Source organism: Desmodus rotundus, chromosome 4, assembly GCF_022682495.2.
Source record: "Desmodus rotundus isolate HL8 chromosome 4, HLdesRot8A.1, whole genome shotgun sequence".
Lineage (NCBI taxonomy): Eukaryota > Metazoa > Chordata > Mammalia > Chiroptera > Phyllostomidae > Desmodus > Desmodus rotundus.
In genome coordinates this window covers 177,482,900-177,507,191 of record NC_071390.1, presented here as the reverse complement: position 1 = coordinate 177,507,191, position 24,292 = coordinate 177,482,900, and the positions used below count along the sequence as shown (strand labels likewise).

At 52.4% G+C, this 24,292-nt stretch overlaps 1 protein-coding gene and 1 long non-coding RNA gene across 6 annotated transcripts; one reads left to right on the top strand and one right to left on the bottom strand.

Moving 5' to 3' along the window:
- The first annotated feature begins 413 nt into the window (after positions 1 to 413).
- Positions 414 to 1,769, top strand: LOC123478006 (uncharacterized). 2 transcript variants are annotated; one of them, XR_006653099.1, is made up of 3 exons: positions 414 to 587; positions 1,021 to 1,147; positions 1,634 to 1,769. It is a non-coding gene; the product is annotated as an uncharacterized lncRNA (long non-coding RNA). The 2 variants fall into 2 exon arrangements; XR_006653100.1 differs by having other exon boundaries at positions 414 to 863.
- Positions 1,484 to 24,261, bottom strand: ZBTB49 (zinc finger and BTB domain containing 49). 4 transcript variants are annotated; one of them, XM_045182820.2, is made up of 9 exons: positions 24,154 to 24,261; positions 17,647 to 17,778; positions 16,674 to 16,844; positions 13,653 to 14,755; positions 9,991 to 10,037; positions 6,722 to 6,795; positions 5,378 to 5,460; positions 5,126 to 5,287; positions 1,484 to 2,615 (listed from the first exon to the last, which is right to left on the bottom strand). In XM_045182820.2, exons 3-9 carry the CDS (start codon positions 16,823 to 16,825, stop codon positions 1,939 to 1,941), a joined length of 2,298 nt encoding a protein of 765 aa, XP_045038755.2. In that variant the 5' UTR covers positions 16,826 to 16,844; positions 17,647 to 17,778; positions 24,154 to 24,261; the 3' UTR covers positions 1,484 to 1,938. The 4 variants fall into 4 exon arrangements, with proteins under 4 accessions (XP_045038755.2, XP_024429572.2, XP_045038757.2 ...); XM_024573804.3 differs by lacking the exon at positions 24,154 to 24,261 and adding an exon at positions 23,606 to 24,136; XM_045182822.2 differs by lacking the exon at positions 24,154 to 24,261 and adding an exon at positions 23,288 to 23,399.
- Positions 24,262 to 24,292: the final 31 nt, after the last annotated feature.

The window sequence follows — 24,292 nt, the reverse complement described above, 5'->3', positions numbered from 1 at the left end:
CAGGCTTCCTTGCAAAGTCAAGGAAGAGGGTGCATTTTTGTGGAGCGCCACTCCCTCCCCAGAACAGTGCTGGGCCCTTCACGAACACCCTCCTGCCGAAGGGAGTGATGGGAATGCAGGCAGCGTCGTTGTCAACACACATTTTTTTGACAAGGGAAGATGTTTATGACAACTTGCTATGTGAAAAGGCAGAGAAGTAAGCATGGTGTGAGCTGATTGAAAAATGTTGAAGTGGTGAATTTATTTGCATCCGATTGCAGAGGAAACTGTCCGGAAGGAAATACCGAGACGTACACAGGGCAGCACCTCTCTGGGCGTTGAAGGGTCTGAAAGAGAGCGTGCAGGCGTGGCACTTGGTGATTTGCTGTCTGAGCTCGTGTCCTCCCGCCTCCAAACCTTCTCACCCCTTCTAAGTTTTTCTTTACTCAGGTTAAGGCTTTGGGGCAGAGTCATAAGGGGAGAAAGGGAAGAGACAGGAAATACGAATTAAAAGAACTTTGGTTTAGATTATTTTCCTGAAGTTTTATTCTACAATAACAAACCACTGTCCTTATCAAGCAGATCCATTCCGGGAGCCCAGGCAGGTGGTAAGTTTGAGTCTGGGGCAAACCCGGCGCCTGGTGTGCAGAAGGCAGTGGGAGGTGGGGATGGGGGCCGAGTGGGAGGAAGGGAGGAGGTTACCATTCACGTGCAACTACCGTGCGTCAAGTTCATGCCCAGGGACCTCAGTTCTCACACTTACTAGCTGCATGCTTTTGTGCAGGCTGCTACGCCCACGTGACCTTGGGCTCCTGTGTCACGCTGTGTCCGCCTTGCAGGGCTGCAAGCAGTGGATGGCTGGGAAAAGCAGCGATTGAACCTTGGTACTCTCACCTGCAACCATGCTGCTTTCCCTCGGAAATCCCCACCCCCCACGTTTCTCTCGTTGTTGTCCTGCTTTGGAAATTCTGAGTCAGAGCTGATAAAGACGGCATTCAGGGGGCGCTCTCTAACACGCTGGTCCTTTGTGCGGTTTTACAGGTGAGCACCTCATGTCGTGCCACGCAGGGAACCGCGTCTTCACACGCTTGAGCCCACTTTGATCCTGTGGCGACAGCCCTGTGGACAGAAGGCATTTCTCACACAGGCCAGGGAGTCTGCTGGGAAGGTGAGGCACACCTAGGGAGCCACCAGGCAACGGAACCCTGGGCGGGTAGTGTGCAGAGGGTGACGGGGTTGTGGGAGCCATGGAGGAATGCAGAGGTATTTGTCTCAGACTAGACGAGAGAGAAAACCCAGAAAAGAGCCTGAGGCTGAGTAGCTTGCCCATGGCCCACCCTGCAAGCGGCAGCCAGGACCCGGGCCCTGTTCCCGTGGTTCCAGAAGCCCGCTGTCGCAGGGCGGCCACCCTGAACCCGCACCACTCCTGGAAGGGTGGGCCCTTTGTTTGTTCCCACTGCTATGGCCTTGAGAGTAATAAAAATGCTGGAGAAAACACACTGTATAGGAAGGCAAGTTTCCTTTATTCAAATTAAATTATAGTATGAGCTTCATATACAAATAAAATCTGTGTAAATAAAAATACAAAATGCAACAAATTTCAATCATGTAAAAATGCAGAAATATTTGTTACTATATATGTTTTTCCCTTCAGCATGACCACACTGCACGGTAGTTGGCGCTGTCTACACTCTGTCGGCTGGCCAGTCAGCAAGAGTCTTCTCCAGCCTCAGGCTCCGGGGCCCACTCCCACGCTACAGTCTGCTTCCCTGTGAGCCTGTGGCCTTTCCTCCCAAGCCCTGAGCTCACAAGGCTTCCAGCCACAGCCACATCAGGAGGGAAATGGTCCAGCCGTGCCTGCACTGGTTAGAGATGGTGTTTCGGGGAAGGCTCTCTCCTGGAGGCTGGCCTGCTGAACTCAGAAAGAGCCCCTGATGCTGAGAAGCACTGGCATCGGCATCACTGGTCCAGCTCGTTTTCATTCTGCAGCGTCTTCATCGCCAGCCCCCACAGAGTCATGCTGGAGAAAAACTGGCCTTCCGAGTTCCTGTAGGCCGTGGCCGACACCCGGCTGCCCAGGGGGTCGCTGCAGTGATTGTCCAAAGTAGCCAGAGAGGAGCGGATTGTGGCCACGCCATCAGCTGGCAGTGGCCCGTCGCTGGTGGAGGCGTCTGAGGCCGCGTAAGCGAAGGCCTGATGTTGTGCATGCTGCCCCAGGGCCTTGGTGAGTTTGCCAGGATCCAAACTGAGCTTCTCCTGGCCGCTGACTCCATGAGGCTGAGTCGAGGGCCGGAACTTACAGTAGGAGCTGGCAGGGTGGCCGTCCAGCTCTGTCACTGACTCTTCCACCGGGTGGCCGGGAAGCTTAGCAGACACGGGCACCACAGGCGCAGACACGTCTTGGGAAAACGAGTCAGAGAGCTGGGCCTTGTCGAGGTCGGAGTTCTCCAAGGCATGAGCGAGCTCCTGCAGAGCGTCCGGGCCCTCGTCGTCCGGCCGGCAGTGCATCCGCCGGTGCCGCCGCAGCACGGCTGAGCGGGTGAAGCACTTGTCGCAGATCTCACACGCGTACGGCTTCTCCCCGGTGTGAGTGCGGACGTGCCTGCGGAGGTCCCCGGATCCCCCGAAACACTTCCCTGGACAAAGAAAAAGGGGTCTTTTCAGCAGCGGGCGTTGGGAGGATCCCCACCCCTTCCAGAACACGGAACAGCCTGCGTTGACGGGGTGGAGTTGCGCCTGCCACCACCTGCTCACTCTGGACGTCCCCACGCCACCTGCAGCCTCTGGAAGCCTGTGGCCCCGCAGGCTGTTGTCTGCAGCACGGGGTGTCTTTGTGGTACTCCGTCTCCTTGCACAGGAGGACCTTGCTGGGTAAGTGGGGCTGCCTGCCCCTGCCAGGGTGCTGGGAAGTCTTGTCAGTTTCATTTACATTTCTGTAAGTCTAGCACAGCCAATCTACAATGTAGAAACAGCTTTTCTAAAGGCATTTGTGTATTCAGCTTTGAACATAACTTTACACATATTTCTCCTGGCTCTATTTCCTTTCTCTGTGGACATGACGGAAACAGGAGACGTTTCCACGACTAGAGACGTAAGGGGAGCAGAAGAGAAAAACCCGTCCATAACCTTAGGAAGTCACGGCATTTAGAAAGCAGTGAGAATGACGCAGTTCCTGCGCACACGTGTTTCACTGCTGCCCTACTGTGCGCCACTCATCTGAGCCCTCACCTCTCCAGCCCCGGTCAGTATGGTGGGCTATCCAAATAGGGCAGCCTTTGGGGCCTGCCAATCCCCTGGAGCACAGAACGAAAGTGTTTCCACCGGGACAAGGGACATGGTGGCCGGAGAGCCGACCTGGAGCCCCTTTACATCCAGTGTAAATGGACTGCCCAGAGGGGCTGCTGAGACTCCCATAGAGGGTCTCAGACGAAACTGCGGCGACACCGCGGGCTGGGGAAAACACATGTCTGCGTCCTGGAAAGTGCAGTGAAAGCTGGGGGGAAGAGAGCGGGAAGGGGCATGAGATGCCAGGGAGGGGGGCGGGGAGCGGGGAGGAGAGAAAGGCTATAAACATGCAAAGCCCAGAATGTGAAGCCATCTTAGAATGGAACCTGTCTTTGGAACTTGAGGAAGTGAAAACACGCCCACACATGAACTTGTGCATGAGTGTTCATAGTAGATTTGCTAAGTGAAGGAAGTCAGCTACGAAACACCACGCAGCGTGCGATTCTGTCAGCATGAAACGTCTGGAGCAGGCAAATCCCCAGAGACAGGCGAGGCTGACGGTCGCCCGGGGCTGGGGATGAGAATGGGGAGGGATGCCAATGGGTGTGGAGTGTCCCTGGGGCTACGGAATGTTCTGCCATCTGCAGTGAAGGCTGCACAGCCCTGCGACTAGCACAAACCCTCTGAATGGCTCACTTTACGTGGGTGGATTCTATGGCACGGGACTTCTCTTCAATAAAGCTGTGCCTGGCCATTTGGACATGCCACGCAAGAACACCCTTGCTCCCTTTCTCCCCACTACCCGCACCCCCTCCAGCTGACAGCGAGGTGGGAAGAGGTAGAGATGGGCGGTGGAAAGAGAAGAGGTCCTGCTTTGCTCCCTCCTGCAGGGGCCTCAGCCAGCAGCAGGTCCCCGCTGGGGGGTGAAGAGAAAATGTAACCTTAAATCAGGTGGATGGCGGTAACAATGAGGTGGAACTGACGCTGTGTGGCAGCAATCAGAGACTGCATTCGTGACAGACAGTGACACACTGCTGCTTTTTAAGAGTGATCAGAATAGTCACGGAGCGGCCTAAGTCTGTACCCAGGAGACCTGCGCATGACTGAAGCAGAGACAGAGACAACGTCATCCTCTGGTTACACCCAGGTCCCGCCAGACTTCAGACCCTGATGGCAACTGGAGCAAGCCGCTCCGAACAGTCCCCAGATTCCAGGCTTCCCACAGCTGGCCTCGGAGTGTCCCCCCATGTGTTCCCTTCACACTGTCAAGTACTTCTTGTCACAGGTGTGTCACAGGTGTGCGCACACACACACGCCCCCAGTTCTTCAGAGGTGGGACATGCTGCTATTACAGGTGCCTGGTCCTTACCATAAAGAACCTCCACACGGAGGGCTGTCAGCTTTCCCTCCCCTCCCTCCATGACTCCACTGACGTCAAATGCCCATGGGAATGACCTTGGCCTCCCACCACTTGATCCCAAGAAGCCCTCCCCCTCGACCCCGGGGTGAGCTCTGATGCTCCAGAGGACAGACAAGCTGGCTGCCCCCTGCCCTGCTCTCGGGCGCTGTGCTCGGGCACCTGCTGCCGCACACCACGCTCTCCCGCACTTGCCACTGGCCACGCCCCCTGACCTGGGCCAGGAGCGTGGCCCTCAGGCTCTGTCTCAGTCACCCGGAGCCTGGAGCATCTTAGCATAGTTCTGGGCACCTGAGACACTGAGTGAGTGTCTGATATAGGAACACAGGAATGAAAGAGGAAGACCACGTGAGATGCTAAAGAAACAGCAGGGCTGCCATTGTACGCGTGAGGAAGGGACCGCTGACCCGAGACGCGGGCACAGCCCAGGGTGGGGCAGCGGTCTGGCAGCCTTCCCACCTGGGGAGGCCGGGCACGCTCGGGCCATGGCCGTGAGACACCCACCGCAGGCCGCACAGCTGTACGGCCGCTGCCCGGTGTGCCGGACCCGGTGCTTCACCAGCTTCCTCTGCATGTTGAACGACTTCCCACACTCGTCGCAGGTGAACACCTTCTCGGCCGTGTGTGTCTTCTTGTGCTCCTTCAGATTGCTGAAGTTGCTGAACCCTGGGGAGGCCGGCACAGGAGGCAGCTGAGGGGCTGGGGCGTTTCAATCAGTAATCTCCACACACGCAAAAGGAAAAGACGGAGCCATACCTCGGCCACAGATGTCACACAAATGCGGCTTCTCCCCCGAGTGAATGACGATGTGTCGCTGCACGTCCCCAGAGGCCGCAAACCTGTAACGCAATGTGGAGATGCAGTCAGAGCCGTTCCTCGCCACTGCGTGTCTTCCTGACTGTGAACCGCCGCAGGGCGGCCAGCTGCCCAGCATCCCTCAGAATGCAGTCAGGAGCCGGCTGATTTCACCTACGATGTGCAGTAAAAATAAACTTTACTGTTTTCTTCTTTTTAAAGGGAAGCAGAAAATACTGCTAACACTTTTTCTGCCTGGTTGCATTAATCCTTCTTCCGCAGGGACGGCCACCCACCTGGCTCGGAGCGACTCCTCAGGTGTGGAAAGCCAGGCTCTCTCCTTCCCCCTCACCGGGCAAGGAGTGACGGTTGTGTTTGGCGGGAAGGGAGGTGCGTGAGGCCTCGGCTTTGCCTGCTTGTTCTCCCGGCCCGAATCAAGAGCAGCCTGCGCCCGGTGTTCCCACAGGGCATGCGGCACCCTGCACCAGAGGGCTCGGACTCCGTCCCCATGGCGCCTCTCCCTCCCAGACTCTTGAGCAGGAACTTGCCAGAGGCAGAGAACCTGTGCTGTTATGTTTATGTTCCCACCACAGCACTGACACACAGCAGCAGGTGGCCAACAAAAGCTGAGTGAATGGTTCAGTGAGTGACGACAGGGCCACGTGCCCATATAGTCCTGGCTGACACCTGTGGTCCCAGCATGACCACAGGCCAGAGCACGTGGGCTCGGTAAGTGACCCCTGGGAGGCAGGATGGCCAGCGTGGCAGGCCCACACACACAGGAGGGGCCCTCCGCAGACTGCACTTCGTCCCTGGAGCCAGACTGTGGCCAAGTCCACGTTCACCTCCCGAGACAGAACCGCACGGCGCCCTCGGGCTAAGCTCCTTCCGTCCTCCCTGCTGCTGGCTCCCAGCCCTGGGGGGCCCACACAGAGCCCTTCCTGGGGCCCTGTCCCGAGGTCTGGGCACTCAGGCTGCCAAGTCACTCACCTGTGTGGGGCATTCGTCTATGTTCATAGCCATTGTTAGAAAAAAATGGAAATTTTAGTACAAAATAATTCCGTTTCATGTAAAATCCCATTTCCTAAGACTTCAGTCCTAGATTTTCTTTCTTCAAATTAACACCTGTTTCTGTTTTCTCACGGGTCGCATGTCCCATGAGAAAGGCTCCGCAGAGCGTGGGACTTGGCCTGTGTCCCTGTGTGGCACAGGGAGCCCGAAGGAGGCTCGTGGACAAGCACTGCTTTCCAAAGGGACCAGACCGCGGAGTGCTCCCCACGGGCCAAGGACAGGCCCAGCACTGACCTCTTGCCACAGACTTCGCAGATGTATGGTTTTTCCCCAGAATGCCGACGTAAGTGAGTCTGCAAGTTACCTGCCTGCAAAACAGGAGAAGAAAAGCATACCAATAATGAAAGGGTTTTTAAAAAGTTATACACATTCAAACGGAAAGCTGACAGATCTGGCCAGGTTCCCGTCCAACTTCCAAAGGAAGACTGGATGCACACGACTGGGAAGGAGCCACGTGCAAGATGAAGGGCCGCCCGGTTCCCGTGGGGGTGTCCCGCCCAGAGTCCCCGAACCTGACTGGTCTCTCAGCTGTGCTCCTGGGCCGAGGGCTGCGGGCGAGCCGCGGCTGGCCCCAGCGCAGGCCTGCCCCGTGCTGCTTCTCTTAGAGGGGGCAACACACAGGACGTGCGGCTGTGGTGGGGTTGCTGAGCTTGTATTGTAAACAGATCTTTGCAAGGAGCACTTGGGGAAAAAGTAGCACTTGCACACGGTGATTTCATATTAATCGTTTATTACTAAAAACGTGCTTTTGTTCACAAAGGCAAGACATTTCTGAACAGTATTTCCTCTGCAGCAGCTGTTTTGTCTGACAGGTTTGCGATTTTGCCCTTTGTGCAAAAATGCAAATCAGGAGTCACAAGAGTCCTCAGCTGCAGGGACTTCATGTTCCTACTTCTGACACTCACAGGACTTTACAAAGAATAACTCATTTAAATGGAGGTCCCAGAATGGCCTTCCAAATACTAGTCAATAGGAAATCAGTGTTGAGTTGCCTGAAGTACAGTGGCCTCGAGACTGCAGGTGCCTCAGATAATAAAGCCGCTCCTGTCTGATGCTTCCCATTGGGGTTTGGAGACAAAACCTTCCCCTGCTGTCATTTAAGTTAATGGTCTCGATCTGTCACACCCACTTGATTTTTTATAGTGTTTCATTAAAAAACCAAACACTGAATTGAGCAAATATACCCAAGTATAATAAAGCACAGGCATTATGCATAAAATAAACCAAAAAAGGGAGAATGAACAGCAGCACCCAACTAGCACACCTGGCTGTGTAAGTTTGCAAATTACGTTTTCAGTAAAACGCGAGGGTAGCTCAGGCTCTGGGTCTGAAGTCCCCAAGTGGGTGGACACGAACAGGGACAAAAAGTGGGGCCTGACTTTCTGTTATGACATGGAAGATTCTTTGTGCCGGTCGGACTCTGGGAACACTGCGTTCGATGCCACCTTTTACTACATGGCATGTGGGGCCCAGCACAAATGACGCCCCTCTTCACTACAGATCACAGGCATGTCACTCTGTGACACGACATCGCACTCAAGCACACCCCGTGACACTTCAGGTGAAACGTTCAAATGAAAACTATACATTACTGCACCCATATTATTATCCTGCCAACCACACTCAAGCAGGCCTTACTACCAGCTCCTGTATGTGGTTTGGATGAAAAAACCCCTCAGGTTTATTTTGGGTAACCAAAAAGAAAGAACTTGGCAAAATATTGGGAAGAATTTTAATAGAATAACTATGAATCACAATAACAAAGCAACAAATGTCAGTAGCAATATGCACGTGGCCCACGGCCTTCACACATCACTAAGGCACCCTCAGTAATGGTATTAAAACCTCTATTTTCCAGATGAAAAGCTGAGGCTCAGACAAAGCGGCTGCTGCCCTGGGCACGCGATTGGGCCAGGCGCTGACACTGGTGCGTGCGAGTCTGAGGGCCACCTTACCTGAGGGGCAACACTGAGGACGCACACGTTTCTGTGCGCAAACCGGCTGGTGCTCGACTGCAGTGTGGCAACGAGGCGCGCTGCCGCCAGGGAGCGGCGCACTGGCGTCGCCACACCGCACCGCTGGCCGTGTGCCATCAGCCACTTCCAAATTTCAGGGAGGCCCTTTGGTCACGTAACAATTCAAATGCTACCACCTGCTCAACCGAAACGGTGTGTGGGGCTGAAGAGGAGAGGAAGGAGGTGCTGGCCACAAGACAGGAAATGATGTTTCCTGAGTGCCAAGTATGCGCCAGGTTCTAAGCACTTGCTCTTATCAATCCACTCCTCACAGGAGGGCCAGTGGGGGCAGCCCTCCCTTTACAGATAAGGAAACTGAAATGCCAAGGTCAGGTAGCGTGCCCGAGGCCACAGAGTAGTAAGCCCCTGGCAGGGTTCGGGTCCAGACTGTCTGGCTCTGCAGCCCCAGCTCTGAACCCCCGGCGAGGCTGGTAAGAAGCCCCAACTAGAAGGCAGCTAGAGGAACCATCACCCTGTCCAGGCACGAAACTTACTGCACACCTAGCGGGTGCTCGGCGTGTCCCTGGATGGTACATAAGACACGGCCCTTGCCCTGGCTAACGACCCAAAGGGGGAGGATGAAACTCGCTGAACCACTGCACGCAGGGCACAAGCGGACTGAAAAGCCATTAGGATTGCGGGTCTGGCTCCCTCGGGAACGCGACAGAGACAGCGATGCTCTGGCTGTTGCCATGGCTCAGCAGGGCCCACCTCCCACCTCTCAGCAGACCAGCAGTGCCTGGTCCCCATCAGGGCCCAGCCCGACGTCCTCTCCCCAGGAGAACAGCCGTGAGCCTGCTGCTGCTGCAGGACGCACCCACCGTGTGTCAGAACCACCCTGCGGTGGGTGACTGGGCGCCCGGGCCCCACGTCGGGGGAGAGCAGTTTCCTTCTGTCTCCGAAGGAAAAAGCGGCTCCCACAAGCCTGCATGCAAAGTTTTCTCTAAAACATTCCCTCTCTAGCTTCCTTTAGGTCTAGCGCCCAGATCAGTACGATGCCCACCATGGGACATGGTAAATGGTGGCTGACGGGACAATTAATGCAAGTTATCTCAGTAGGGGTCCGCTACAGGGAGCAAAACGGAATGAAAACGGTCTGGTCTGTTTCCAACACCCTAACATCTACAGCCCCAGTAAGAATCCGAGGACACCCGTGGTAACGTGGCGCGTGGCACAAGCTGCAGCCTGCGGGCAGAAGCTCTGCACGGTTGGCTTCCCGCAGGAGAGAACGTGCTAGGGCTGGGGCCGCTGTGGGGTGCAGGGGTGAGTGTGGCAGTTCTCACACTACGAAAATGGCATTATCCCCCCGGTGAGCTACAAATGTGTTTTCTTGAAAATCATTTTCTCCTGATACAGTCTGGACTCTTTTAAATTACAGATATTCCCAGAGGCTTTTCTTACAACCCCCAAAGTACGTCTTATTCCTATTAAAGATCAACACTGGGTTTCAGGTTTCCAATTACTCACAATAAATAAAAGTATTCCCACCTGAGAGAAATGTTTCCCACAAATGTTACATTCAAAAGGTTTCTCACCTAAAACAAAACAGAACAATAACTTGTAAAATCAGTCATAGCATTTGCACAATAGTTTTGTTTAAAATGTGTAAACTAGCCCGTGACTGGCCATTCACAGCAGGGATGCAGAGCAGATTCTTCACCGCAGGGAGCCTGAAAGCAGGAGTCTCCGCGCCCTCTTCTCTGTCTCTCTCCCCACTAGGTGGTCAGCAGAAATGACTACCCACCTCTAAAAAATCAAATTGTTCCCTAAATATAAACCTGTATTTGACCTATGTTGAAGTCAAACTTACTTATTTGCATTCAAACTCTACCTAGGTTTTGGAGTCTTTCCCTTCAGTTGAAAGTCAAATGTGTTTTCTCACTAGGTGGCATGCACCTGTTCCTGGGTCCTTCCCCCGACTCCCTCACTTCCCCACAAGTTCCTCACACAGCTGGGGTCTCATTCACACCCCATGCGGTGTAGACACGGGACAGCCCCAAACAGAGAGGGACCTCCTGACAGCGGACACGGAAAAGCCCCTCTCCCCTGCCTTTTAGCCTTGGCTGAGCACACTAACGGGGGGAGCAAGGTAACATTATGGGAGCCACCTCTGACTTTAGGAACTCTGGATGATTACATCTTTGTGTAGAAGAGATTGTAGAGAATGGAACTCTAGTGCAAAGAAATCACAACAGTTACAAATAGTCTCTGGAAAATGATCAGTTTAATAATATACTTCGAGGTTCCACCTTTAATCTGGATAACTAATAAACAAACTTGGAAGACCAAGAACCTTCCATTTCCCCCTACCCCTCCAACAAGTGGTTTCTTTAAGATTCCCTTTAAAAACATAACCACCTATGTCTTCCTACTGCATTGCTGGGGCGTGCAGGTTTCTGGGCTCTGGTCAGGACACTTTTATTGGGTTGGCCAAAAAGTCCGTTACTTTTTTCCCGTAAAATAAAAACACATTTTTCATTTTCACCAATAACTTTATTGATTTGGATATTTTGAAAATGTTGGCTATCTCCCACTATTGGCTTCTGGTGGGGAGAGGCCAGGGGGACTGCTAAACATTGTCCAGTGCATAGGACAGCCCCACAGCAAAGAATTATTGGGCCAGAATGTCAATAGTACCGAGAAACTTCGCAGCCCAATTCAGACATCTTCGATCAGTTACCACACCTTCTCCATATACTGCACAAATCTTTTTTTGTATTTCAGTTGCTTTTTTACCTTTCTTGAAATAATAAATATGCTGAAAATTTTGTTTTCTTCCATCTTCAATATTAAAATGGCCACACAAAAAGTCACCAATTCTGATGTTTTTTTAAAAAAATGCACACTGATATGACAGCTGTCACAATACAATCTAACAAAATTGTTTCAAATAAAGTTGAAGACAACTAAGGGCTACGAGAGCCAACTTATGGAAAAAAACAAACAAACATTTTGGCCAACTTTTATTTTTCGCCCTGAAACTGCTTAATGGCTTCCTCAAGGATGGGCAGACAGAAAGCTTTTGACTCTGAATAATTATAATCTTATTAATTCTGTCTTTTGGGGCAACATTTCTGCCTGAAATTACAGGGATAATAGAAAACGTTAAGTTAAAGCCCCTATTATGAGATCTGAGAGTATGAAAAAAGAGACCACTGACCACTAAGACCCCGAAGTGACAGAAGTGACCCCCCACTCCAGTGGCTGTGCCAGTGTTTGCTCTCGGACACCCTCCACACACCGAGACCCTGAGAGCTGTGGTCTGTGTGGCTGTACCTGTCCGCACGGTCCATACGAGGAATGAAAACCGGGTGACTGGTAACACACACGACCAGACACCGCCTTGGCCACCAGAGTGATGACAGCCGTTAGCCGACTCCACTGACCACGTGTGGGGGGAGGTGGAAAAGGCGAGTGACACCCTACGCTGTGACGGGAACAGTTCTGGCCTCACAGAGCCCCGGGAGGGTGTCCCAGACCCTCGTTCGAGGACCGCCGCCCTCTCAGTGGAGGACTTCGGTTCAAGTGAGCGCCTTCGCCGCGATGCGTGACTGCTGCCACTCAAGGACGTTCTCACGCAATAAATCATTTCCATTTCCTTCAGAACTAAATGGGTCTCTCAAACAACAATTACAGTGACCGCCAGGCTCTAAGAAACTCAAGCAAACAGAATGATCTAAATCAAGTTTTTTTCAGGGCAAAACTGAGTCAGGGATACTGCCTTCATAGGGAGTACACTTCTGAACTACTAGTAATAATAATGGCAGTACTTTACGTTCAAACACACTCCAAAGGGCCTTCGTAAACTTTGACCAAGCCTCTCAACCATGCCCTGAGGCAGTAAACACCTAGGCCCACCAGGAATCAGCGGAAACCAATGTCACACCCACAGCTGCAGTTACGCAAGCACCGTAAACGCAGTTCTTCTGGAAGCATCTTCGGAAGCCTATTGCTTCTCACGCCTGCGAGATAACCGGCACTCATTTGCAATGTGTATTGAGTCGTCGTGTTTGCGTGTAGGAAGAAAGTTACACATCTTGTATAACGTGATGCATATATGCTGTATAACACTTTAAAAAAATCTTTGAGCAAGAGAAACACCGACCAACTGCCTCTTGCATGTTCCCAACCGGGGACCTGGCCCGCAGCCCAGGCATGTGCCCTGACTGGGAATCCAACTGGCAACCTTTCCATCCACAGGCCGGCACTCAATCCGCTGGCCACACCAGCCAGGGCCACTTTTTAGAAAGCTTTTAGAAAAAGCAAACTTTTTGGAAAGGGGAGGTCTGAATTAAGGTAATAAAACTTTGAAAATTCAATGTTCAAAAGAGAAGAACTTTCATTTGAAAATATCAAATGGTTAAAACTGATCCTTATTAAAAAGTTTACCTCCTATCTCCCAAATCACAATTTAAAAAATCTGATATTCAAATTACTTTCCAGAGAACTTTTAGAGTTACTCAAACTAAATTATTTGAGTCTGAATTAACCTATATTATGCTTTTAAAGAATAAACTTAAAGTAAAGGAATAAACTTAATCTAATTCTAAAGAGACAACTAGCTACAGCTTATCTGCTTTAGCACTTGAAATTTTCAATACATCCAAGTAATTTACTGTGCTTCTTTAGAGATGGCAAATTTGGGCATACAGACATAATTAAGCCCTGACTGGTGTGCTGGCTCAGTTGGTTGGCTGTCATTCTGCAGAATGAAAGGTCACTGGTTCATTCCCGGTCAGGGCACATGCCTGGGTTGAGCGTTTGGTCCCCAGGGGGGGCGTGCACGAGAGGCAACGGATCGATGTTTCTCTCATACTGATGTTTCTCTTCCTCTCTTTCTCCCTTCCTTCCCCTGTCTTTTTGGTTCCCTTCCTCTTTCTCTAAAATAAATAAATAAAATCTTTAAAAAACAATGTAATAAAAACAAAAATGTGACATCTTTTAAAACTGGCTCTATAAAAGCATCTACAGAGGCATCACCAAAAATATAAATTAAAAAGAAGCTAATGCTCCTTTTTTTTCTTTCCCCAAATGTCAATGACATCATCAAGCAATGGTGAGACTTCTTACAAAAAAGGGGGGCAGGCCGCGGTGTGCGGGCGTCTGCATCATTTCCTTCCCTTCTGCCTGTGGGCACTGAATCAGTGTACCTGTATGAGACCGTTTGTGAAGCTCCAAATTGCTTGGGTGTTTAAAAGGTTTTCCACACAATTCACAAGCGTATTGTCTCTGGGACTGAAGCATCTGGGACTGGTCTTCTAGGGCCACAAGCTCTTCAGGCCTCTCCGTTTCATTAATGCAATTAAAATTCTCAGAGCTGCCCAGCTCTTCGCTCTCTCTGTCTGAAGCACGCCGACTGTTTGCTTTCTCCACGGAGCTTTCGCTAGCAGAACCGGTCCTCTTTGTGACACCCTCGTCCGACTCGGGGGCAGGAATTTGCTCTGCAGATTTCTGTGACTTCAGGAAATTGAGCTTCTTAAGGTGAATGGCCTTTTTGAGCCTCATCTGTTTGGTAGGTTGCTGGAACGCGTCGTCTGACTCAGGGTCCGGGGCAGGTTCACTCAGAGGCTGGGCCAGGAAGCTGGAAGGTAAGTGCTCCGCGGACGGCGGGGCACATTCGGAATGACTCACCGCACAGGGCTGGTTTTCCGAGGCCGTCAGGTCTGCGGACGGGCTGACAGTGAAAGGCTGCTCGATGACTCTCTCATGGCTGGGACAAGTGGCTTGTTTATAGTACTGCTTACTGTACAAGTTCCTCAGTTTGTAGTAGTAACTTGGCTGTCTGAACGGCAGTTCCGTGCAGCTGCTGTCTAAAGTGTCAGGGGCTTGTTTCGATGCTGCACCTGCAGGGCGGTGAAGATGCACTGGCGCTGGAGCCCGAGAGTGCGGCCCGTCCAAGACCTCGCCGTGCTGACCGTCTGCCGCACACCCCTGCAGTAAGTGAGGGGAGTAGTTCTCGCTGACGACACAGCCAGCGTCCGGAGTCAGCGCGCTCTGCGGGGAGAATGCACTGCTACAAGGCGGGCCAGGGGGCTGTTCCGCAGTGGCTGACTTCAAAAACATGTGGCACAGATTCAGAACGTTCTGAACTTGCAGACACTGTGCTATGTCCAGCATCACTTGTACGTTGTCCTGGTTGAGATCCAGGTGAGACGTGTACATGAAGTCCAGGATCTGCCCAATGCCGCTTACATTTTTAATGTCCAAGTGAAAAACGTCGTTCTTCTGGCCTGAGGAATTCTGGAAGAGGCTCCTGGTAACAGAAGAGACATCTGTTTACAGTGATAACAACTCATACATGCCGGTAATTTTTCCCATAAATAACAGTCATGTTAGTATTCAAAATCACTGTCCTTTTATAAATGCCAGGATTTTAAATTAAGTATGCATTAACCTTTTTAAAAAATTGGCAAGGCATCCAATAAAGCAATTCAGATAAAGGAAATCAGTGTGTTGAATACCCAAACTTCCAAGTAGATCTCAAAGTAAAATTCTGCAATATACTCATGGCTCTTTTTCCGACTGTTATGACCAGTATGTGTTAATTACCAGAGAGTGCAGAAAACTAAAGGACACACATTTTTAACCATTTCATGCTTAGTCTGACAAATCAGGTATTTTAGGCCATAAAACACAATATAAAAATATTTCCATATCTAAGTGCCTTAAAAAGTCTAAAAATAAAAAATGGATATAATAAACCAACTCTTGATACACACTCATTTTTTTACCTTAAATTTTAATTGTGGCAAAACATACCGAATGTTAAATTAAGCCCTTAAGTACACGGGCAACCATTGCCTCTCTCCACGTCTACGACCTTTCGTCACCCCCGAGTCTCTGTCCCCCTGGGACACTGGGCCTGTTCTCCCCGCCCCGCCCTGGCGGCCATTCTACTTTCCGTCTCCGTGAGGGCGGCTGCTACGGGCCCTGACATGTTCTTAGGTTGTGCTCATAGCTCATGGAGCTGCCGGCGGCTGTCTGTGAGCCAGCCGGAGGCCCCCGAACCAGCAGTGAGGAACGCCCGAGGAGTTCACGAGGGAAGAGGCACACTTCCGTAGAGGCCACATGCTTCATTCTGGGCACCAGGCAGACCCGCCAGTGAAGGAACCTGTATTGTGTGAAGACCACGCTGAGCCAGGTGGCCTATCCCGCTGAGCCAGGTAACCTATCCCGCAACGCTGTTGAAGACATTTTACAGAGGCAGTCACCTGCCTCCCCAAGCAGCCTCCAGCTCTGCTTTTTCTTAAGGAAAGTACAAATTAGAAGCGGGGCTGGGAAAACACCACACAGTCAATGTGTCACATCCAAACCCAACGGTCCTGGGAGGACAAAAGAAAGGCGGGCCTGAGTCTCGGACCATTTTGCACAAGGACGAAATGTGCCGTCTGCCTCAGTGTGCTATGTCCCTACAGCACAAGCAGCGGCTGAGATCTGCCCGGTGATTCGGGGTTACCGAGGAGACTGAGCCCCTTTCCATGTGTTGTTGCCCGAGCGGTGCACATTCTGGGGGACAAAGGTACTGGAAATGAGCTCCAGGGCTTGCAGAGAGCTACATCTAGTCCATCAGGACATGTATGGAGAGCACCCAACTCCAACGCTAACAATGAAACACTGCTGCTTGACGTTCCTAGTCACAAGTAAATCTTTCATCTGGACAAAAACGATTACAGGGGGTGGCAAACTGAGTTGGAGACTGTTTTCTTAGTCAAATGAGAAACAAAAAGTAAAATGTTTATAGAAAAACAGCACATAGGCTGTTTCTCCTGTCCGATTTCTTACCACAGAAAAGTTTTTACCAGAAATTTTTTCCTCAATCTTTTTATCCTCTTAGGGTATAAAAGACTGACATTAATTAGAAGGATTACAATCAAAGTATTAAAAGGCTTTCAATCACCCCAAATATATGTATTTTTGTTCAAAGGCTCTTTTACTCTGCGGTCACTGTACACACGGAAGCAAACGACCCGCAGTGTTGGGTACGGGACACACAATACGCAGATGATGTCATGGAGCTGCACACCTGAAACCTGTATAATTTTAGTAGTCACTGTCACCCCAATAAATTCAGTTAAGAAAACCCCACAATGCACCACGAAAGAAAAGGAGAGTGCAATCCAAGGAGCAAATAAAGCCGGGTGGAAACGTTCCCACTCTAGAGGCGCCCCCACCTGAAGCACTGGCTGAAGGCTGCCAGGACGTTCTTGTGTGCTTTGAAGCAGACGCCCCTCACCACCAGCGTGCAGTCGCAGAGCAGGCCCTGGATGCGCTGCTCGTGCAGCTGCTGCAGCAGGTGGCAGCCGTGAGCGGCAACCGGGTCCATGCTCCGGCGCGCGGGAGGCCTGCAACGAAGAGCGCAGACAGAACAGTGGGTCTCAGGGCAACCTGGACACCAAAGGGCGCCCAGCCCCGCGGCCTGACCTGTGGCTCACGGCCACGGTCCCCTGCCACGGCGGTTTAAAAACAAGCAAGCAAACAAAAGTAGTTTCTTAAGCATCTTGACCGGTGCTGTTCAATAGAACTAACTACCTGTGATGATAAAAATGTCCCATATCCGCGCTGTTAGCCACATGTGGCCACTGAGCACTTGAAACGTGGCTCGTACAGTCAAGGAACTGAACATTTAATTTAATTTAATTTATGCTTAAACAGTCCTATGTATAAATACGTACAGGGTTAGAAAAAAGCCAACTGAAAAAGATCAAGCCAGCGTTTACCGAGCACTTGTATAAGGGCACTGAGTTAGAAGCTGAGGGAAGTCTGGAGCTTGGAGGGAGAGGGGTGAGGGAGAGAAGAGGGTCATGCAGGGCCTTGCAGGCCCTTCTAAGAACCCTGACTTTGACCCTGAATGAGATGGGAAGTCATTATGTGGATACAGAAAGTTCATCATTCACCACCTATTCACTGACTGACTACTGTGTGCCAGGTCCTAGGGCGACAACAACCAACAGAACACATCGGTTCCCGGCACTCGTGAAGCTTCAGTTGCAGGGCGGGGAGCTCGCCCACAAGCACAGGACGCCCAGCTACACAAAATGGGCTGAGCTGGACACGGGAACACACAGATGAGTGAAAACATGGGCTCTGCTGTCCAGGAGCCCAGTCCAGTAAGAGACGATGTACGGAAGGGGAATCTGGGCACACCTCCTTTTATGGCGCGTCACCGCGCTGTGCTCCACGGGTGTTGCATTCGGACCCTCCTCCACCAGCAGAAAGACTGCCGCTCGCTTTACTGCGGCGGCCTGGAACCAAACCCACAGTGTCTCCGAGGTGTGCCTGCAACGGGGAGAAACGCAGTCAGACTGGGCTCGGACTCTGGAGGTTAATAGGGCAGTTTGGTGCACTAACCAAAGACCTAAAAGGTCACTATGCGCTTTATTTGTTTTCATTCTCAGTGCAAAAGCATCACTGAAAAAAGTCACTAAACCAAGAGGCCAAAATCTCAGCTTCTTAACACGCCCCTTCTTCTGTTATTATTTATTATTATTATTATTATTGCCTTACCCCCTATGACTCCGAGATGTGGCAGCCGAAAGAAACGGGCTGTGTTCTCCGCCAGGGCAGGGGCCCTAGCCCACTCTCCTTGGCATGTGACTCTGGGCAAACGACTTCTCCATGCCCTACTTTCCTCACCCTATCTCACAGGTTACTGAGATAAACGTGAGAACCCATGCGACCATTGAGAACAGCAACCGGCAGATGTAAGTACTCAGCAAACTCTATCGGTAAGGAACGCCTGGGGAGCCTGTTAAAAATGCAGACTCCCGGACACCATCCCAGAGTTTTGTTTGGTGATCGAGCACTCGGCCCAGGCATTTGCATCGTAAGCATCTGGGGATTCTGAAGCAGGTGGGTGGGGGACCCTTGCCTTGCTCTCTCCCCCAAAAGCCTCTGGTTCTGGGAATTCCTGTCCTGGGAGAACTTTGTGTACTTCCGACTCTCCCACCTTCCCCATTAGGGCCAGCTGAGCTGTCACCGACTCCTGGAAGCCCTTTCTGCCATTCACAGCATGCTCCCTCTTCCCCACTGTTCCTCCTCAAGTCTGGCTCTGGGGCACCCCTCCAGGATCTCGCAGCACCCCATACATACTGCCATAAGATCTCCTGTCATTACATTCTGTCGCCTGTCTCTCCGCCTCTGCTGTGAGCTCTGAGGGCACCATCTTACTCATCTTGCCTGGCACACAGCAGAGGCGCAGCCACGGAAACTCACGCTAGCTAAGCGCTGTTGATCACGAGTGAGGGCCGGTGGCTTTATCCCCGTCTTTCCACTCCCCCTGCATTGCCCAGAAGAGCGCTCCTAAGTCCTGTGCACTCTCTTCATTCTCACCACGTCTGTCTCCCTCGCACACGGAATGACTGGGACCTCGACTTCACTAGGAGGCTGAGCTGATGGGTAGATACCCTGACACAACCTGAGTGCCTTTCATTTCTGTTCTGTTTCAAATTTCCCACCTCCCCCCCAACCCCTCCAGCTTCAGAGGACAAAGTGTGCCTCCTCCTTTCCAAAGCAAACTCCCCTTGACGGCACTGCCTCCCCGCCCCCCAGGGCTTTGCTTCGTCCCCTCCTCTCCCTTTTGGTTGCTTCACTCTGCCCTCCACTGGTTCACCAGAGTTTATAAACATACCAAGATCACCCCATGTTGAAACAAAACAAAACAGGACAACAAAACAACCCCACTAGGTACGAGTATTCACCTCAGCCTCTCATACAGTTTCTTTTTAACAGAGTGGGGAAGGGAGGGGCGCACGAGAGAGGCAAAGAAACGTGAATGTGAGAGAGAAACATCGATTGGTTGCCTTTGTACACGCCCCGACCGGGGACCAAACCCACAACCCAGGCATGTGCTCTGACCGGGAATCGAACCAATAACCCTTTGGTTTGTGGTACAACACCCAAACAAGTGAGCCACACGGGTCAGGGCGCCTCTCGCACACTTTCAGAAGAGCAATCTATACATCCTGCTTCCCTTAGGGCTCCTTTTTGGCCTCGCAGTCTTGCTGCCCCCCCACTGCGCCGAAACGGACCTGCCTGCAATGCTCCGCCCTCTGCCGCCCGCCTCAGCCTTCCCGCAACACGTGCAAGCCGGTCTGCCTCAACCCCTCGGGAAAGCCCTCCGTCCCCGACGCTTCTGCTCCTCTTACTACGGCCCTGACCCGCTCTGCTTCCTCCTCTGCAGGACCCCCAAAGGCTAGCAGCCCCTCACACTCTGCGCCTGCTCTTTCCCTTGACAATCACATCTGTTCTTGGCCTTCATCTGTTCTAAGCAGACAAGTCCCAAATTTGAAACTCCAGCTTCGAACATCAGTTCTGAATGTCCAACTTTCTGCTAAACATCTCCAACTGTATGACCCCTCAACTAAGAATCTCTAAAACATATCCCCGATCACCTCACCCTCAGTTCCATACCTTTTCCGATCCCCCCATTTCTCTATGGGAAGCTTAGTTTCTGGGGTGTGGGGTTTGGGTGATGGCATGATCTCCTGGTTCGAGGTCAGGGTGGGACTCAGCAGTGGTGTCATCCATAAAGAGAAACACCGCAGCACTGGGAGTTCACAGAATCACCCAAAACGAGAGCAGAGAGCACGGAAGGGATGCATTCTGTCAGGTGGTGGGGCGCTGTCCCCAGTGCTGAATCCTCAGAGGCCCCCAACAGCCAAATGACGGAGTATTGTCACCCACCCCACCTTATCGGCTACCTGAAAAGAAAAGGCTTTTTGATTTATTATTACTAGCTATTACTTACTGACTGCATACCACAGGCTGGGCACTGTGCTGAGCATATTGTCCACGTTATAATGCTCTAAGAACCTCATTATTACCACTCTACAAGGAAATTAAGAATTGGGGAGTTTACTGGCTGGTGTGGCTCAGTGGCTGGAGGGCTGGCCTGTGAGCCCAAGGCCACCAGTCTGATTCCTGGGCAGGGCACGTGCCCGGGTTGCGGGCCAGGGCCCCAGTGGAGGTGTGCGTGAGGCAACCAGTCGAAGTTTCTTTTACACATCAATGTTTCTTTCTCCTACCCTTTCCCTTTCTCTAAAAATAAATAAATAAAATCTTTTTAAAAAGCCAGGATTTAAATAAATCCTGGTTCCTAAACCCTGTAGTCTATATTTTAGGCTGTGCTATCTCCCATGAGAAAAAGAATGTTGGAAAATACACACAAAATCTTCCTCCACAGACTTAAAAATGGCGAAATGCAGCAAATATTCTGTATCTGCATTAAACATTTTCTAGCTATGTAAGGGTGGTAAAGGGGAAATTCTTTGGAATGACCCTTAGAGTTATGATGACATGCAAAGTTATGAATCATTCCAAAATTTATTTTGACAATAAAAAGTACGACTAATCTGCATTTTCTGGTGTAATTCTCTAATTGCTTTATGATGTTAAGCCTGTAAGTCCCTTATTAAAAAAAGCTCTAGAAAAAGCATTGGTAATTTATGTTTCTTATGTGTCATATGCATGACAAGTAGAAGTAATAATGTATATAACTAATAAAAGTAACAAGAACAAATATTTATCAAATGTTCCCCATATGCTACCAGACACTATTCTAAGCCTTTTACATGTTAATTCAATTATCAGAACCACAGTAAGACGGGACTACTATTAACCTCATTTTCTAGACGAGGACAGTGAGGCACCTGGCAGATCAATGGCCACAACTTCTCTGACGTTCCCCCTGAAGGGAAGAGGGATCTGCCTCCTCCCCTCGACTCTGCGCAGCCTCTGCCACAATCCACAGAAGAGGTGAGAGCAAGGGCGCAGACCTGGCGGCAGTACGACTGTAAGATGCTGTGGAGAGAACACCCGGAGTGGGAGAAGGGCTCTGCTGGCCCAGCCTATCAGCCATCCTTCCCAGACACCGGATGCGGCAGCAAAGGCACGGTAAACTCCCCAGGCCGGCCCCACAAGCTGACACCAGTCTCAGCTGGCATCACAGGGAGCTGAAGAACTGCCCAGCAGAGCCCTGTCTGAATTCCGGACCCATACAAATGTGAGATAAAATAAAATAGTTTTAAGTCACTAAGTTTAGGGTAATTTGCTGCGCAGCGATAGATAACCTGACCAGGTACAGAGAGGATGGTCACGGGGCTAATAAGTAACTGGTAATCAATATGGGGCCGGGTTGTAATTTAAACCCAGGAAATCTGACTCGAAAGCCCACAGCTTAACTCCCACTCCAGGATGTCTGTGACAGATCAAAGGCCTTCCCTGGGTCAAATCGGCTGCCGCTGCAGTCTGCGGCTATGCCTGCGTGTGCAGGTCACCCACAGACAAGCACCACACTTGAGGACCAATGCATGCAACACCAGGCGCGGTGGTGATACAGGAGCACGGCGCTCTCGCCCATCTTTGCGGCGAAGTCACTCTGTGACAAGGAGCAGACTCTTCTTTGGCGAAAACAAGGACATGTCTTACTGCTCAGTGTATCTCTCACACCTAGACGAGGCCCTGGACACAGCAGGTGCTCGATACATAGTTTCTGGATTGATGGTAGGTTTCAGTTTTTTCATCTACAAAAATGAAGGGGTCCCCCACTGGGTTTATCTCTAAAGTTTCTTCCTGTTCTAAATGCTAAAAATCTATACCGAGAACATGATGGGGAAGATGAACTGAACGGCACCATCAATCAATCAATCAATATAAGAAAAAGGAAATATGAGAAAAAAACAAGAGAAACACAAGAAAAAGCTTAGGCAGATGTAAGCGAAGGGTGCTTCCACAGGGACCAAGAGCCGGAATGGAACTGTACCCTAGAGATGCCTCCCGGAGCAAAGGCCCCTCTGTTTGGTAGGACAACCAACCAACTGGTCAAACGCCAGAGGAACGGACTTGTGGAGGTTTGTTCAGTGGGGCCATTAACAGAGGACTCTCCACGGGTCCACAGCCCATGCACCCCCGCACCCAGCTTGCCTCATAGCACCTTGTCCTCCTCTTTGGCCGCCATGCTCTTCAAGTGGCTTATTCCCACCCTTCACCCCAACGCCAACAAAAAATGCCCCGGCTCCACCCAAACCAGCCTGGAGTCCTGTCCTAGCTCCGCGCGGACTGCACAATGCTACATGGGCCAATTCAGTTAAGCCAGTGTTGTGGGCCTACTATGTGCAGGACAGTGGCGTGAGGATGGAAGGCGGATAAACTGAACGGGCATGCTCCTGGCACTCCACAGGCTGCGACTCAAGCGTTCACTTCACTTTGCAAAGTGCCCACTCTGTGCCAGGCACAGAGGGTACAACAGGGAACCACTGGGACATGGTCGTCCACGCCTTCTGGAAGTGTCAGTCTAGCGGGAGAAGCAAGTGTAGATAAGACTGGGAGGAAATACAAAATTAACTTGGGGCAGGAGGGTTGGCAGGCTTCCTTGAGGGAGACGCATCTCCCCGAAACCCGGAAACCGGTGTGCCAGAGAGACAGGGAGGAGAGCTCACCCCGAGTTACCAAGGGAAGCGAAGGAAACGTTGCAGCGAGCGCAGACGAGAATGAGGCGCCCACAGCGCCCTGCTTCGAAACCTCTTGGCCACTCTGCCCCTTCTCTAGGAGACTGTTCCCCTCCTGGTCCGTTCCAGCGAACTCCTGTCCTGGGCTGACACGTGTGCCCCCCAAATTCCTGTGCTGACTCCCCAGGACCTCAGAATGTGGCTATGTTTGAAGATGGGGCCATTAAAGGGGTGATTAAGTTAAAGCCCAATCCTGTGAAGCTAAAACCCGAATCCAATCTGACTGATGCCCTTCCGAGAAGAGGAAATCGGACGCCGAGACCGCAGGGATGCTCACGCACAGAGGAAAGACCGGGTGAAGACGCCACGGGAAGGCGGCGCCCCCGCGCCAAGAAGGGCCGCCGGGGAGGAGACCGCACCGCTGATCCCTCGGTCTCGGACTTCTCCCTTCCAGACCTGGGAGCAAATAAACGGCCGCGGTGTAGGCCGCCCAGTCCGCGGTGTTTCGCCAGGGCAGCTGAAGCAGGGGCGCGCACACCTCCTGTTCAGGCCCAGCATAGCTCCCCCTAGAGCGAAGCCCCCACACGCCCCCTCCGGGGCCGGCTCTCACTGCGCTTCGCTCCCCACCCCACCCCCCCGTGCAAACGCCGGTCACTCACCCACGCCCCGAACGCCGGGTGCCCGCGGCGATGGGCCAGACTCAGCGGCAGGCCCCGGGCCGGGCGCCTGCCTTCCGTTAGCCCCTCCGAGCACCCGACGAGGCAGGGGCCGTTACTGTCCTCACCCACAGGAGGGACGGGTCCCGGGGCTCACAGGGTCATCATGGACAGAGCTGGGCTCCGCGCTCAGCTACAGGGAGACAGGCAGACGGGAGCCGGGAGCCGGGAGCCGGAAGCGCAGGGCGGCAGGGCCCGAGCAGGAGGCCGGGTGGGGTTTCCAGGCCGAGGGGGCTGCACGAAGGCGAACGCCCCGCTGCAGGGGCCGGATCGGTCTCTGTGTCCCCAAGCCGGAGCTCGGCGCCGCCGCTGGTTAATTCCGCACGACCCGGCAGCTCTCCGCCACCGTCGGGTTGCCCGGGAGGCAGGAGCGGCGGCGGGTCCGAGCCCCGTCCAGCCCTCAGGCGCCGGCCCCCACTCCGGGCCGCTCCCACGGATCGGGACCCGCAAACCCTCGCGAGGCCGGCCTTCCGGTCCGGCTGGCACCTTACCCCCGGACGCCGCTCTCCGACCCGCGGCCGTCTGGTCAACCGCGGCCCCCAGCGCTGCTCGCGGAGCTCCGCCGGCTCCACCCGGACAACGCCCCCTGGGCTGGTCCGGCCCGCCCCCCCGCTTCCGTATTGTCACTTC